At 46.8% G+C, this 16580-nt stretch overlaps 1 protein-coding gene across 1 annotated transcript in view; it reads right to left on the minus strand.

Moving 5' to 3' along the window:
• Positions 1 to 16580, minus strand: part of col4a5 (collagen, type IV, alpha 5 (Alport syndrome)) — a 291814-nt gene that overhangs the window by 152564 nt on the left and 122670 nt on the right. The window contains exon 2 of the mRNA XM_070882799.1: positions 3067 to 3126. Coding sequence (XP_070738900.1) covers positions 3067 to 3126 — 60 coding nt within the window. The remainder of the gene's footprint in view (positions 1 to 3066; positions 3127 to 16580) is intronic.

Genomic DNA, 16580 nt, shown 5'->3' on the forward strand with positions numbered 1-16580 from the left:
TGTGGCCTAATTGTAAGTCTGTGCGTTGTGCCCTTTGTGGGAGGGAGTCGTGCGGAAGAGGAGGAATCGAGGAATTCTCACTGCACGCGTGATCTTATATTGGGGTTATGACACCTCCCCTCCCTCTGCATAGGCCCGAAGCTCTCCTGCAGTCTAGTGGGCGGAGGGCCTACTATAGGCCAGTTTTAATGCCACTCGTCACCTGGTTGCTAGGAGACAGCAGAGACCTGCGACACCAGCCTGTTGACCCCTCGCCCTCCAAGGTTGCGACCGAGATTGATAACTTACGATAGTGGGGGTGGGGGGGTAAGAGAATGCAAATTGATCCAGTGAATATATACATAGGTACAAATATTTCCAACATCGCAATACTAATTAATTTCAGAGGAACGGGGTATAAGTTTATCATGGGCGGTAACGAACAGGCAGCCGTTTTGCACTTCCATTCGACTGAACACAAGAAATAGGAGCAGGAGTAGGCCATTCGGCCCCTCGAGGCCACTCTGCCGATTGGCTTTTCCATTGGCTTCAAAAGACACCTTTCCTCCATTGTCCAGATCAGTGGAACTGTCCTCGCTTCATTCTGTTTTACATTGTCGGCTAGCATGGGGCCTAGTAAGGGGCGCTGGGTGGTCAGCAGTGTAGTGGGAATGGGATCAAGGGAAGAGAAGGTGGATCTCACTGACAAGATGAGCTCGGAGAGGGCAGGAGGAGAGAGGAGAGAAACTGGGGCGGGGTGTTGGGGAGGGCAGCCTGGGCTGAGGCAGGACTTGGTGGGCAGTCCGGCTGAACAGATGGTCTCAATCTTAGTGATGAAGAAGGCCATGAGCTCTTCAAACTCAATTATTAGAGGTGAGAGTGGTGGGGTAGAGGAGAAGGGCAGAAGGAGATGGTCGGGAGTGGGCGAAGGAAGCCAGGGTAAGTTTTCCTCTTGGGATGACCCGAGAGCAGTGAGCACTTTGAGCTGAGGACAGCCCCTTGATGTGGCCCAGCCAACTCTGGTGATGGATGGCTAAACCGGTTCTGTGCCAAATGCGCTCAAGTCTGCATTCCCGACACTTCAGGGAGCGAAGGTGGGCGCCATACCAGGAGGCACAACCAGGGTGGGAGAGAGAGTCATGGTTTTACTGGAGGCAAGGGCATCAGTGGTGGAGGTAACGGAGTGGTTGAGCAGGTCGAGACCTGCAGACATATCATGGCGAATGGAGGACGATGTGCTTGGCTGTTGCCAGTTCTAAAATGCCGTTGTATGTGACTTGGGTGGGCAGGGGTGGGAGCGGAAGAATTTTTTTCAGAACCGGACGCAGAAAGAAATGGGGTCGCGATAGGTTAGGGGATGGAGGTGGTGAGGGAGACAAGGTAGTGGCCAAAGATGTCTGTGTACGAGACCACGGGAGTAGACCGGCCATGGGAGGTGGCATGATGGAGAGTGTGGCCGTGACTACAGGTAGGTGAGATAATATAGAGGGAGAGAGTTAGAGGGGACAGATCGCAAGGTGACTTGAGATCGAGACTGAAATGGCCAAGGATAAGAAGTCGCTCAGTACAAAGGCTGAGAAAGGAGGGGAGGGGGGAAACACAAGGTGAGGGTTGGGAGAATTTTAGGATGTTTGAAGCGGGAGAAGGTACCAGAAGGATCGGGGGAGAGACCAGGACGTGATTTTGCCAATCAGGGCCACACCGCCAATTTGCATGGGGCAGTTTGTGGATATTATAGCCAGGTGGAGAGGCTTCAGTGAGGGACAACACACAAAGTGGTTTAGAGTCTTTAAAGGCAGATTACTGCTGTACGAGTGCCACCTAGTGGGATGTGCAGGCACTGCACTAACCTGGTGCCTGAGGAATAGGACGCCTGTAAAAACACAAAACTCCGTCTGGCCTGCGTAGAGTTGAGAGAAGTTAGATATATATTTAAATCTAAGAAGGTACAAAGGAGAAAATTCTATTTAGAAAATGGCTGGTGGCTGGACTAGGCACAATGCTGAGTCAGTAAGGCTACAAGTTGACAATCCATCGTGTTTCTGCTATTGTGTGTCTTCTTCTGATGCACACATTATGGCAATAAACTTTTTTTTTTAAATTGGGGTTTAAGAATGTAAAAACAGTGGCGACAGGGAATCAGAACAAGGAAGTAATGGGAACTTTCACAAGTACACGGGACCGGAGACATTGTGCAGTATGGAGTCACACAGCTGGGGCCAGCCTGATCTTTGCTAATGTAGCTGGTCTCAGACAAGGCAGTGGGGGGGACCTTGGCCTAGTGTCCTTGGAGAGGGTAAGAGAAAAAAAGTAAACCAGGATTCCTGCTCCTGGCAACTATTTGGTAATCCGTGCTGGACATCAGGTAAAGTCAGGATCGGGTTCAGCCATGATGTCCTCACAGTTGAATAGCTTGTTGCCACATGTTGTTTCGACTCACGCGTGAAGAAATGGTCAGCTTTGAAGTACCGGTGTCAACTTTCAGGGGCTCAAAATCATTCTAAATAAGAACTATTTAGTGAGGGAGTGGATCTCAAGGGAGTTTTACTATGTAGAATGACCAAAAGAAAAATGAATCACCCTGTAGTCTGCAACTGAGAACTATTAAAAGATCTGACTTGTGCTGGGCCGTACTGATTCACACTCAGGGTAACAGGGATAACTTTCCCCCAGTCCTGAACCGTTTCGGGCAGCATGGCCTCTGGAAATACTCCACCTAGTGGACACAATGTCTAAATGTTCAGGCCAAAAGTCACTTCAGAAAGCACTCAATCAATCAATTAATGGAAACATGTGGGGACATCAGAGAGAAACATCTGGATAAATTAAGGACCTCGGACAGCGGGAACAGGAGTAAGCTGCTGCAAACCAAGAACCTCACACTCAAACTAGAAAAAAATCACACCATGGGATACTGATGTGTTCATCTGAAATCTCTCTGGCTGCTATTATGATGATCTGACAAAGTGCAATTTCAAGGTCAGATTGTTAAAATGGATGCAGGGTTTTCCCGTGAGGAATCACCTCCAAAATCCTTTCCTTGATCCCCGAGAAACTGCGGGGAGGGGGGATTTTCGGAAAACGTACCTTTTCACCTTTCACTCCACTACAGTCACAATCAGATCCCGTCGAACACCCATGACAAGCCTGCAAGAAATAAAAACAGGGCGTTTATTGACCCTTACTTAATGTATCCAAAAGGGCTGGCATCTCACTTCCGTCAGCCCTGTTTACCTGTGGAATGATCATCAGCATATAGCTCACTCCGTTTAAACAAATCAAAAACCTTCACTCAGTTAGGTTTCTTTGCAAATATTGGTCAGTTGATGGTGGGCAAAGGCTCACAGTTTCTTTTTTGTTAATGTTGTTGGGATTTTCCGACTTTGCACGCACACTAACTGCCCGGAATTGTGTTACAGGTAGATGCTCAGACAACAAATATTTGGATGCAAAAATAGCTCGACAGAATAACAGAGTGCCTGAAACACTCCTGGATATTGATCCGTACTCTGCTCCTAATTCTCCTCTCACAAAGGTGCCGGCTCTTTGCAAGTCACTATTGCACACGTGCCAGGATCCCTCTGCTACCCAAGAGACTGCTCTTCGTTGCTGAGCCTGGACAGTTAGTGTTGGCAGGCTATGCACCAAGAAAAACAACACAGCTAAGACTGATTCGGTCTTTGCCCCATCGCAATGCATAAGCACTATCACCGGCTGAGTTCACCGGGCAGCAACTGGGAGTGGCAACCCAGCAGAAAGAAACACTTGCATTTATATAACACCTTTCTCAGCCTCAGGACGTCCCAAAGCGCTTTACAGCCAATGAAGCACTTTTGACGTGTAGTCGCTTTTGTAATGCAGCCAATTTGCACATAGCAAGCTCCCACAAACAGCAATGTGTTGGTTGAGGGATAAATATTGGCCAGGACAAGAGTAACATGGGACTTTATTTTTACACCAACCCGAGCGGGAAAACGGGGCCTGGGTTTAACGTCTCATCCGAAAGACAGCACCTCCTACAGTGCAGCACTCCCTCAGTACTGTCCAATTCCGTCAAAAATTTATACGTTTCTATGATATCCTATCTCATTCTTCTAAATTTTCCAGTGAATATAAGCCTAGTCGATCCAGTCTTTCTTCATATGTCAGTCCTGCCATCCCGGGAATCTGGTGAACCTTCGCTGCACTCCCTCAATAGCAAGAATATCCTTCCTCAGATGAGGAGACCAAAACTGTACACAATATTCAAGGTGTGGCCTCACCAAGGCCCTGTACAACTGCAGTAAGACCTCCCTGCTCCTATACTCAAATCCTCTCGCTATGAAGGCCAACATGCCATTTGCCTTCTTCACCATCTGCTGTACCTGCATGCCAACTTTCAATGACTAATGGACCATGACACCCAGGTCTCGTTGCACCTCCGCTTTTCCTAACCTGTCACCATTCAGATAATATTCTGCCTTCCTGTTTTTGCCACCAAGTGGATAACCTCACATTTATCTACATTATACTGCATCTGCCATGCATTTGCCCACTCACCTAACCTGTCCAAGTCACCGTGCAGCCTCTTAGCATCCTCCTCGCAGCTCACGCTGCCACCCAGCTTAGTGTCAGCTGCAAACTTGGAGATATTACATTCAATTCCTTCATCTAAATCATTAATGTATATTGTAAATAGCTGGGGTCCCAGCACTGAACCTTGCGGTACCCCACTAGTCACTGCCTGCCATTCTGAAAAGGACTCGTTTATTCCTACTCTTTGCTTCCTGTCTGCCAACCAGTTCTCTATCAACATCAGTACATTATCCCCAATACCATGTGCTTTAATTTTGCACACCAATCTCTTGTGTGGGACCTTGTCAAAAGCCTTTTGAAATACACCACATCCACTGGTTCTCCATCATCCACTCTACTAGTTACATTCTCAAAAAATTCGAGAAGATTTGTCAAGCATGATTTCCCTTTCATAAATCCATGCTGACTTGGACCGATCCTGTTACTGCTTTCCAAATGCGCTGCTATTACATCTTTAATAATTGATGTCAACATTTTCCCCACCACCGATGTCAGGCTAACCGGTCTATAATTCCCTGTTTTCTCTCCCTCCTTTTTTAAAAAGTAGTGTTACATTAGCTACCTTCCAATCCATAGGAACTGATCCAGAGTCTATAGAATGTTGGAAAATGACCACCAATGCATCCACTATGTCTAGGGTCACTCTGGGATGCAGCTTATCAGGCCCTGGGGATTTATCGTCCTTCAATCCCATTAATTTCCCTAACACCATTTCCTGACTAATAAGGATTTCCTTCAGTTCCTCCTTCTCGCTGGACCCTCGGTCCCCTAGTATTTCGGCTGGGATTAGTTAGGTCAGCAAGGGTTGCGGGTGAACTTGGGACCTTCCTGTTCTGGACAGGTCAATAACAACAAGTTGTATTTATATAGCGCCTTTAAAGTAGTGAAAAGTTCCAAGGTGCTTCACAGGAGCGTTACCAGGAGATATTAGGGCAGGTGACAAAACCCTTTGTCACTCAAAGAGGTCGGTTTTAAGGAATGTCTTAAAGGAGGAGAGTGAGTTAGAGAGGCGGAAAAGTTCAGGGGGAGAAATCAATGCTTGGAGCCTAGGCAGCTGAAGGCACAGCCACCAATGGCGGAGCAATTAAATTGGGGATACGCAAGAGGCCAGAATTGGAGGAGCACAGATATCTCGGGGGGGTTGTGTGGCTGAAGGAGAGTACAGAGATAGGGAGGGGCGAGGTCACGGAGAGATTTGAAAACAAGGATGAGAATTTTAAAATCGATGCGTTTCTTAACCGGGAGCCAATGTAGGTCAACAAGCACAGGGGAGATGGATGAGCGGGACTTGGTGCGAGTTAGGACATGGGCAACTGAGTTTTGTATGACCTTAAGCTTATGGAGAGCGGAAGATGTGAGGCCAGCCAGGAAAGCGTTGGAATAGTCAAGTCTAGAGCTAACAACAGCATGGATCAGGGCTTCAGCAGCAACTGAGCTGAGGTCAGTACCACCCCAACAGTGTCTGGGCAATGATTTTTTTTGTGTTGATTACGATGAAGGACGTCATGGCTGGGAAAGGGAATATTGTTCCTTATTTGGTAGTTATAATCAGGATCAAGCTCCTGGAAACTGACTGATTGCCTCATGGAGTATAGTTTTATTCCCCCAGGAGCGAGCACTGCTCGTGGGAGGAATGAAGTTGCACCATCTAGTGGACAGAAGGTGTATTGACAAGCCTTTTCATATTGAGTGCTCCCAGATCAGATACACCACCAGTTAATAAAGATAAAAGCTTTCTTCAGTCTCCCCCAGCCCAACATTGTGCCCCACCCCAATCTCCGATCAGCGCACCACACTGTACCTGTATGACATCTCTATTCTCACCCTACACTTCCTTATGGATGCCGAGTTGACGAGAAAGTGTGCCAACCTATGGATAGCTCAGTGATGTGCATCTACTGCCACAAACCGCTGGGTTGACAGCAAAGACTCACTGAGGACACTTATGGCTAGCAGACAGAGAGGTGATGTTCATCTGAGCAGTTTGGGCTGGATTCAAACACAGGTCCAGAGGTGAAAGAGCAACGTACTTGCATCACCCAGTGCTCTGAACTATTGATTTTGTTCAAATTTAATCAACATTTAATCATCTTGACAAAACAAGTTAGTTACTTTATGCAATGCCTCACAAACCCATTGCTGTCAATACAGTGCAGATTTGACAGGAGCTTAGCGGCATTGTTTGCACCACCTAGTGGCTGCATGTTGGAAGTACAACATTACAGCACTGAACAGGAAAATACAATAAGCAGAGTATTTTTAAACAGTGAGAGATTGGGAAATGTTGGTGTTCAGAGGGACCTGGGTATCCTTGTACACTGCCAGTTAACATGCAGGTACAACAAGCAATTAAGAAAGCAAATGGTATGTTGGCCTTTATTACAAGAGGATTTGAGTATAAGAGTAAAGACATCTTATTGCAATTATATAGGGCCCTGGTGAGACCACACCTGGAGTATTGTGTACAGTTTAGGTCTCCTTACCTAAGGATTGATATACTTGCCATTGAGGGAGTGCAACGAAGGTTCACCAGACTGATTCCTGGGATGGGGGGATTGTCCTATGAGGAGAGATTGAGTAGATAGGCCTATATTCTCTAGAGTTTAAAATAATGTTATCTCATTGAAACATACAAAATTCTTACAGCACTTGACAGGGTAGATGCAGGGAGGATGTATCCCCCTGGCTGAGGAGTCTAGAACCAGGGGTCACAGTCTCAGAATAAGGGTTCGTCCATTTAGGACTGAGATGAGGAAAAACTTCTTCACTCAGAGGGCAGTGAATCTTTGGAATTCTCTACGCCAGAGGGCTGTGGAGGCTCAGCCTTTGAGTATATTCAAGACAGAAATCAATAGATTTTTTGAATATTAAGGGAATCAAGGGATATGGAGATAGTGGAAGATCAGCCATTATCTTATTGAATGGCGGAGCAGGCTCGAGGGGCCTACTCCTGCTCCTAATTCTTATGTTCTAACATCAGGAACCAGTGAACCCCTGGGATCAGCAACAGCCCTGGCTTCAGGTTGTGTCGTGTGACCTGCCAAAGAACGGTTGTTTATCATTTTAGGCAGAGAACATTGTCTAACCTGCCATATCCTCACCTTTCTGCCTCTCTCACTGCCATTGCAAGAAATGGTTGGCTTGACCCAGTGCTGTGCAGTGCCTGGATTCCTCAATCAGGTTAGCAGGAGGTTTCCCTCCCTTGCTCGACAAAAGCCTTTGAGTTGCAAACCTGCCCTCTCGATTGAGGGAAGATGGAGGACCCAGACATGAAGGTGGAAAAATAAAAATGAGGAAAGTGGGGTGGGGAGAGAACTTTAGAACTAAACTGTATTGAACATTTAATCGTTTTGTCTCCACAATTAAGGGGATATTTCTCTAACTTTTCTGAGGTCTGAAATGGGCAGTGACAGGGTTTTAATCTGTGCTACTTTCTCATCTTACTGACAGTTCAGTTCCCAGGAACATTAGCCACTAGACACAACAACTGGTTATCTTCCCTTTTTTGGGTAGTCTGCAGTTCCACTAGAATGACTACTCTCAACTTCACATGGTCTGTGGAATCTGAGTTTTCTGGTATACAACCACACGCAAACGCATGAACATTGCACAATCAACACTCACAAGGAGAAACCTTGCAGCACATGATTCGCTTCAGCAGATCCAGGGATAAATCTTCCTCCCCTACCCCCAACAATCTACTATTACACTCAGGAAGCCATTAATTGCTCACCTGGACGAACAGAAGTGAAAGCTATAATTAAGTGCAGCATATTGAAAGAAGCAGTTAATTACAGCTGCAGATACCTCTCCCATTGAATTCTGGATCCCGTGACACCATCTATTACGTCATGTAGCTTCAATGGTCTTTGAAAGAAAGAGAGACAGAAAGAAAAAGAGAATGAAAGGGAAAGAGAAAGAAAAAGAATGAAAGAGAGAAGGAAAGAAAAAGTGAGGGAGAGAAAGAAAGAATAAGAGAGAATGAAAGCGTGAAATAAAGAGAGAAATAGAGAGAGAAAGAAACAAAGAGAGAAAGAAAATTAAAAGTTATCTGCTCAATTTAATTTTATGAGCTGTTAGAACTGTAATACAATGAACTATTTTACAATAGCAATTCTGTGGCCAATGTTGCAGATCAGAGAGCACCTTCTTTCTTCCATCCTCTCTCCGTTACATACACTCTCCAAACAGGACAAGCAGAAGACCTGTTCCTTGGCAAATGTTGCTATTGAGTGAGCCGCTGGGATTTCTATAGGTGTCGCGTAGTTAGCGTTTTCCTCTATTCCCGTGGACACATATCTCCCACCACTGAGTACAGCTGGGCCACTAGCCCCCCATCAGTGAAGCTTTATAGACTTGCTGTTGCGGAAGCTGCTGTGCTTGGGCAGTGGACACACAAATGCTGATGACACATTGGATAACAGAGAGCTTTACCTGTTCTCCCTGCCTTCTGCTTTCAGGCCAGTTATCTAATGGGGCCACCGCTTTTCCTTTTTCGGTTCTGATGAAGGCTTTTTAATGTTAATCTAACCACTTTTTTTTTAGATGCTGATGAGCCTGCTGTTTGTTTGTTGTGTTTACTGTTTTTGATTCCACATTTGCCAATTTACTTTTTTTTTTAAAAATCAAATTTCAACTGAAGTCCCAAAAACAGGCTCGCTTTGTAGTTCAGCTTGTTCAGTACCCTGCCTGGGTGCTGCTGATGAAAGAGAGAGAGAGAGACAAAGAAAAAGAAAGAGAGTACGAATGAAAGAGAGAACAAAAGAGAGAAAGAGAAAGAAAGCGAAAGAAAGAAAGAGAAAGAAAGGAGAGAGAATGAAAGACAGAACGAGGGAAATAGAGAGAGAGAGAGAGAGAGAGAGAGAGAAGAGAAAGAAAGGGAGAGAAAGAAAAAATGAGAGAGAATGAAAGACATAATCAACATAACAAACAAAAAAAACCAGATTATCTGGTCATTATCACATTGCTGTTTGTGGGAGCTTGCTGTGTGCAATTGGCTGCTGCATTTTCTACATTACAACAGTGACTACACTCCAAAAGTACTTCATTGGCTGTAAAGCTCTTTGAGACGTCTGGTGGTCGTGAAAGGCGCTATATAAATGTAAGTCTTTCTTTAGGTTCACAAATAAAGGATGGCTACCTGGGCAAGATTTTGGAGGATGCAAATTGAATAGATTTCTTTCAGAAAATAACATTTTGCTAAACAGTATACGAGGAATTTGAGACATGACGTGGTAAGTGTAGCATGCTTGTAGGGAACGGGTGACTTTGGATCGATGGTTCCTAAAGCTCTCCACCACTGTGGGGCTCTCCTCGCCTCACGTCTGGGTTTGTTGTAGACTAATTGGTGAAGAACGGTTGTTGTGATTAGTCAACAACTCCATTATCGTTGCAGCTTGCGACTTCCGGGACGGTAGAAGGCAAACTAGATGGACCGTGGTCTTTATTCATCTAGTTCCTATGTTCACTTGTGAAACTGTACGCCAGAAAAAGTCTGCACGTTCAGAAGAGGGAGGAAGGGTGAAACTTGGGCCCATGAACAATGATCTTAACTTGTAAAATACAACCAGTCCACTAGAGGGCGATGTGACACTCCGGCTGACTCTTTCCTCCACGTTCTGGCTTCGGGGAAATACCCTTGGGCGTGTTGAAGCACATCAAACTCTTCTGGCCACGACCAGAGCACTGTACATTTCTACACACAGTCACTACTTGCCTCAAGCTCTGGAACTCCCTGCCTAAACCTCTCCGCCTTTCTACCTCTCTTTCCTCCTTCAAGACGCTCCTTAAAACCTATCTCTTTGACCAAGCTTTAGGTCCCCTGCCCTAATTTCTCCTTATGTGGCTCGGTGCCAATTTTTTGTCTTATAACACTCCTGTGAAGCGCCTCGGGGCGTTTCACTACGCTAAAGGCTCTATATAAATGCAAGTTGTTGTTGTGGTGGTGTACACGCAAAAAAACAAAGCCACAATCTTTTTAAAAGTATGCAGTAAATGCAAAATAATAGGATGCCAAGCACTCATGTTTGGTTTTGCCAAACTGGTGCATTGTTGGCGATCCTGCTGATTTGCCAATTTAAAAAAAAATCATTTTCAGCCTCTCCCCTTCTCCCTCTCAGAGACAACCGGGGTGGGGGAGGCTATTCCATCACAGGGCATTGTCGCCAAGCTCAGCCCTGTCCTCAGTAAAGAGCCAAACACCAGCACTTGCCAGCAGCAATCAATGAACAGCGAGCAGCCCCTGCTTCTTTATCAATTCATTTACTTGGACAGAATATTAGATCCACTGATTTCCTGACCTGCCTTCCCTTAAAATGCCAGGAGCAAGTGCTGCCCCCAACTGGACAGCGGGCACACTACACCCTGCCTCAGTTTGCAAGTTTCACGTGCACGCATAAAAGACTGCCCTCCTCTCCGGAAGGTGCTGAATCACATGGTTCCACAATGCAGAAGACCCTCCAGTACCTCACTGAAGTGCCTGTTCCTTTGACAGTGTACATCCGTAGTTTGCTGGAGCACGGATATCAGAGCCAGATCCGACTGTCTGCACATGCGAGGAATCTCCAGCAGGAGGCGTTGGAGGGCATTGTTCATCTCCCCAAGATCGGGCAGGTGCTGAGCCCAATTGCAGCAACCGGATTGGTCCCCGAAGATACCTTTAACCTGTTCAGCATTGACTGGGGATCACGCGTGGAACTTTCCAAATTGTACAGGATAAAAAATACTTGCTGCAAAATGGTGCTTAATAAAGGAGATATTTTTAAAAAGAGGTTATCGTGCAAGCTCTCAAGCGAAGCCGGGCCTTACATGGAACCCGTTGGCCTCCCTGCCCTGGTCGTCCTCCCCTCTCCCCACCGCCCCCCCCCCCCCCGGAGTACGTACCAGGGTCCGTGGCAAGGGCCTCCTGCCACCCAGGCAGCCACTTCCCACCGACTTGATCAGGAAGTTGGCAAGCGGCCCGCCTGCCATTCCCGGGCGGACACCCTGCTTGCCCTGCCCCGTCCCGCCCCGTCTCCGGGAGTTAAAGGGGAACTCCTGGGTTTGCCCCGTGAGTGTCGAGTGTCGAGTCCGACCGTGTCACTGACAAAGGCGGCAGCATTTCCTCATCTGCTGCTTAAACTTGTTTCTCTTCCCAACCCGTCCAGAGGTTTCTTTTTTAAATCAAACATCACTGAGGAGCATTGATTTTAAAAAAGCATACAAATAAACCAAACCGTCATCTGCACCGAAGCCAACTTCCTTGGCCAACCACCAGATACCCGTTGGCAGAACATGGCACTGTCGGCAGTCATCATCATAGGCAGCCCCTCAGAATCGAGGAAAACTTGCTTCCACTCTAAAAGTGAGTTCTCAGGTGACTGAACAGTCCAATACGGGAATTACAATCTCTGGGACAGACAGTGGTTGGGGGAAAGAGTGGGTAGGGAGTCTGGTTTGCCGCACGCTCCTTCCGCTGCCTGCGCTTGTTTTCTGCAAGCTCTCAGCGATGAGACTCGAGGTGCTCAGCGCCCTCCTGGATGCTCTTCCTCCACTTAGGGCGGTCTTTGGCCAGGGACTTCCAGGTGTCGGTGGGGATGTTGCACTTTATCAAGGAGGCTTTGAGGGTGTCCTTGAAACATTTCCTCTGCCCATCTGGGGCTAGCTTGTCGAATAAGAGTTCCGAGTAGAGCGCTTGCTTTGGGACTCTCGTGTCTGGGCTGCCCAACAGAGCCGGTCGAGTGTGGTCAGTGCTTCAAAGCTGGGGATGTTGGCCTGGTCAAGGACGCTAACGTTGGTGCGTCTGTCCTCCCTGGGGATTTGCAGGATCTTGCGGAGACACCGTTGATGGTATTTCTCCAGCAATTTGAGGTGTCCACTATATATGATCCATGTCTCTGAGCCATACAGGAGGGCCGGTATTACTACAAACCTGTAGACCGTCGGCAATACCTGGCACTCACTGACTGTACCTGGCACCCGGCCTGCACACACAGGGCAGCTCCGGCTACCAGCTTATATAAGTAAGGAGCAGAATGCACGCGAGGCCCACGTGAAAGGAGGCCAATCCTGGTGCATTGCAAGGTGCCAAGTGATTGTTATCACCACATCAGAATAAAGCAGACACACACCAGACCAGCTTGTGGCCGTGACAATCAATAGGAGAGTGTCGCTGCCACAGAGCTGGTCGAACATGGGGAGGAGATTCCTCCAGCCTGGCAGGGAGCGCAAGGGAATAAAGAATCCAGAAAGAAATTATACTTTGTTTTTGGATAATGTCCATATGCAGAACTGGTCAATCTCCCGGCACTCAATTATATAAAACAAAAATTACACATTAATGTTCCTGTTTATTATAGGAGAAAGAGGCTGCGATGGAAAAACAAAACTCACACTTAAGCCAATATATTTTCACATTGCAATATCCTTCTTGAGCAATATTTTTGGAACACAAGAGCTATTTTCCCAAAGGCGCGCTCCTGTGGGGCGCCTTGCCAACAGGAGGGTATATCCGGAAATCGCAGGCCAGCTCCCAGAGGTTTTCCTCCACCAAAGGGAATCAATTCTGTAAAATCGGCATTATATGGTGTAAATGCATCCTAAGTCAATCTTGAATCGCCCCCCCCACCACTATCACCAGTGGCAGACCTGTAATCACTCTCTCCCAATTTTGTAAGTATGTTAAAAAAAAAATTCCAGTAAAGTGGGTGTAATAGAGAAAATTCACAAATCTACCGTGGCATTTTACTGAGATCCCAGTGTAAAAAAAAAATCATTGGGCCAGACCTTGCTGGAAAAATATTAGCAGGGTTACAGCACGCACTGTTACCAATGTGCAAATCGATCAGCCAAGCACAGGGGATTGTGAGGCACGCCGGGAGTTGTGAATCTCCAGAACTTGCGGGTCCATTTACACCGACTGCCGCTCTGCCATTTACTGCTCACAAATGGCAGCTTGCCTTAGCTTCCCCGTTATATTTAAGAATAGATTTGCACATCAATTGCGGATTAAACTCGCCACAGAAAGTAAAATTTGGTAATTAAGAGCATAAGTACCTTTTTAATGATGTGATAATTGTGAATACAGCGCCAATCAACCTCACTGGCTCAGAATGGGAGCAATTTTAACTGTTCAATCTCATTCCTGTTGGTAGTCAATTGTCATTAGATTTTTTTTTAAATGTCAAATTCGAATTTTTTTCTTACTTTTCCTTTCCCTCTCTTGATCCAATCTTTCATTCCCTCTCTTTATTTCTCTTTCTGTACCCGAGTTGCTCTAATTCACCCTCCTTCTCTGTCGTTCCTCTGATGGTTTCTCAATCCTTAAATCTCATTGATTAAGGAGATACACTGCTGGTCCCATTGTTAATTCAGGTCCCAGCATTGTCCTCGCCATGCTCACAGTGACAGCAAGTCACGGCACAAAGGATGTCCAGCTGAAGGGTGCATTAAAAAAGTCTAACTACTGGAGCCCGCCATGAGATGCCTAGCTCCAGCAAAATCCGGCCCATCATTTCTGTTTAAAGAAGTCCAAAACTAGACAGGGGTTGAGCACCGGGTGGGATCAGGCACTGAGCTCTGACCTTGATAACTAATGACTTCATACCACAGGTAACTGCAATGGCTTGTCTTCAATTCCAGTTTACACAGCGACATTTTAACTAACAGTCCACTCAGAAACTGGGCTGTTGTGTCCAAAATCAGATGGGAGACAACTGTAATTAATAGTCCCACAGGTTGTGCCCGTCTCCAAGGGGGTGCAAACTGGGCTTCGACAAATGGGCAACTTTCAGTGCATGGGCACTTTGTCAAAGTGGCTTCAGAAGAATCCTCAAGCATGTGGAAACTTGTATTTCCTTGTTAGTTAACATTTATATAGCGCCTTTAACGTAGTAAAACATCCCAAGGCACTTCACAGGATCGTTATCAGACAAGAAATTTAACACCGAGCCACATAAGGAGAAACTAGGGCAGGTGACCAAAAGCTTGGTCAAAGAGGTAGGTTTTAAGGAGCATCTTGAAGGAGGAAAGAGAGGTGGAGAGGCGGAGAGTTTTAGGGAGGGGATTCCAGAGCTTGGGGCCTAGGCAACAGAAGGCACGGCCACCGATGGTTAAGCGATTGTAATCAGGGATGCTCAAGAGGGCAGAATCTGAGCAACACAGATCTCGGGGTGGTTGTGGGGTTGGAGGAGATTACAGAGATAGGGAGGGGCGAGGCCATGGAGGGATTTGAAAATAAGGATGAGAATTTTAAAATCGAGGTGTTGCTTAACCGGGAGCCAATGTAGGTCAGCGAGCACAGGGGTGATGGGTGAGCGGGATTTGGTGCGAGTTAGGACACGAGCAGCCAAGTTTTGGATCACCTCAAGTTTACGTACGGTAGAACGTGGGAGGCCCGCCAGGAGTGCGTTGGAATATCTAGAGGTAAAAAAAAAAGACATGGATGAGGGTTTCAGCAGATGAGCTGAAGCCTTCAGCGCTGTTCTTTATGTATTTTGGGGGCTGGTTTAGCTCTCTAACATGACGATTCTGTAGTAAAAGAATAGCTCCCTTGCTGATTCAGAGGGGCATTGAACCAATGTACGAGACTGAGTCAGGACGATCCCAGCTTCAATCCCCGGGGAGTGCTGAGCTGACTGAGGCGAAAGTTAAAGAGAGAATTCAGGTAGGATTTCCAGTGCTGATCGCTATCCAGCGAGCTCTGCTGCAGCAGTACGTGTGTGGTGTCAAGCTCAGCTGCGAGGCCCCTCAAGTTGAATAGTCACGCAAGACTCACCGGCTCACCATCTATGCTCACAAGTGAAGTATGGTTACTTGTGCAGGATACAGGAGGGCTGCTTACATTGGTGGAACTGTATCCCCAGCATGACTCGATGTCTTTAGGAGAAAATATTAGGGGTGGGGAGGGAAGAGTGAGATTTAAGTACTACGGGCGATAATGAATCAGCTGGTTGTTATATGTTTCACCCAATTTTCATTTCATTAGCCAGGAGAGATGTATTATGAGTGGCTGTATCAATATTTCCTGTTTTACACTATAGCCCTGAGTCAAAATTACCGCCCATGATTTATGCTTCAGCTCAAGATCTCCATACCCAGAACATTTGCAGCTTATTTACGAGTCATGATTAGGTTACTAGACTAAACACAGAATAGCCTGACTGTTGGAGGCCAGATTTCAAAATAAAAGCCCTGGCAATGTCTGGGACAGAACTGATCAACAAAACTGCAGGGAGAGGCGGGAGGGGGGTGGGAACTATGGTCGTGCCATGGCTCAGTGGATAGCACTCTCGCCACTTGAGTCAGAAGGTTGTGGGTTCAAGAACTGAGCGTAAAAATCTAGGCTGACACTCCGGTGCAGTACTGAAGGAGCGCTGCACTGTCGGAGGTGCTGCCTTTCAGCCGAGATGTTAAACCGGGGCCCCGTCTGCTCTCTCAGGTGGGTGTAAAAGATCCCATGGCACTGTTTTGAGGAAGAACAGGGGAGTTATCCCCAGTATCCTGGCCAATATTTATCCGTCAATCAACCTCATTAAAAACATTATCTGGTCATTATCATGTTGCTGTTTGTGCGCAAATTGGCTGTCGCATTTCCTACATTACAACAGTAATTACACTTCAAAAGTACTTCAGTGGCTGTAAAGCCCTTTGGGATGTTCTGAGGTCGTGAAAGGCGCTATATAAATGCAAGTTTTCTTTCCTCTGACGGTGATCATTCCCATTGACACTAACATCTACCTGGCATCTCGTGAGTTTGGACAGAAGCATATAGCTGGCTATTTGACTGTGTGTGAGATGGCGGGGAGAGGGGGGGTTGGGGCGGAGGCGAGGAATTGGGAGTCGGGGCTCTGTCCTCAACAGACTCCACACGTGCACACTTCGAACAGCAATCAGTGGATAGCGATCAGGGACCCAGACTGAATTTCCCCTTCCCTTGATCTGGGTCACCAAAGACAACCGTTACTCCCGCCTACCTCAGTCCCAGCTGAGATGAGGTAAGTTAGCACAGGTCTGGGGATAGAACTTTACGCAGCGAGTGGTTAGGATCT

Source organism: Pristiophorus japonicus, chromosome 6 (genome assembly GCF_044704955.1).
Source record: "Pristiophorus japonicus isolate sPriJap1 chromosome 6, sPriJap1.hap1, whole genome shotgun sequence".
Taxonomy (NCBI): domain Eukaryota; kingdom Metazoa; phylum Chordata; class Chondrichthyes; family Pristiophoridae; genus Pristiophorus; species Pristiophorus japonicus.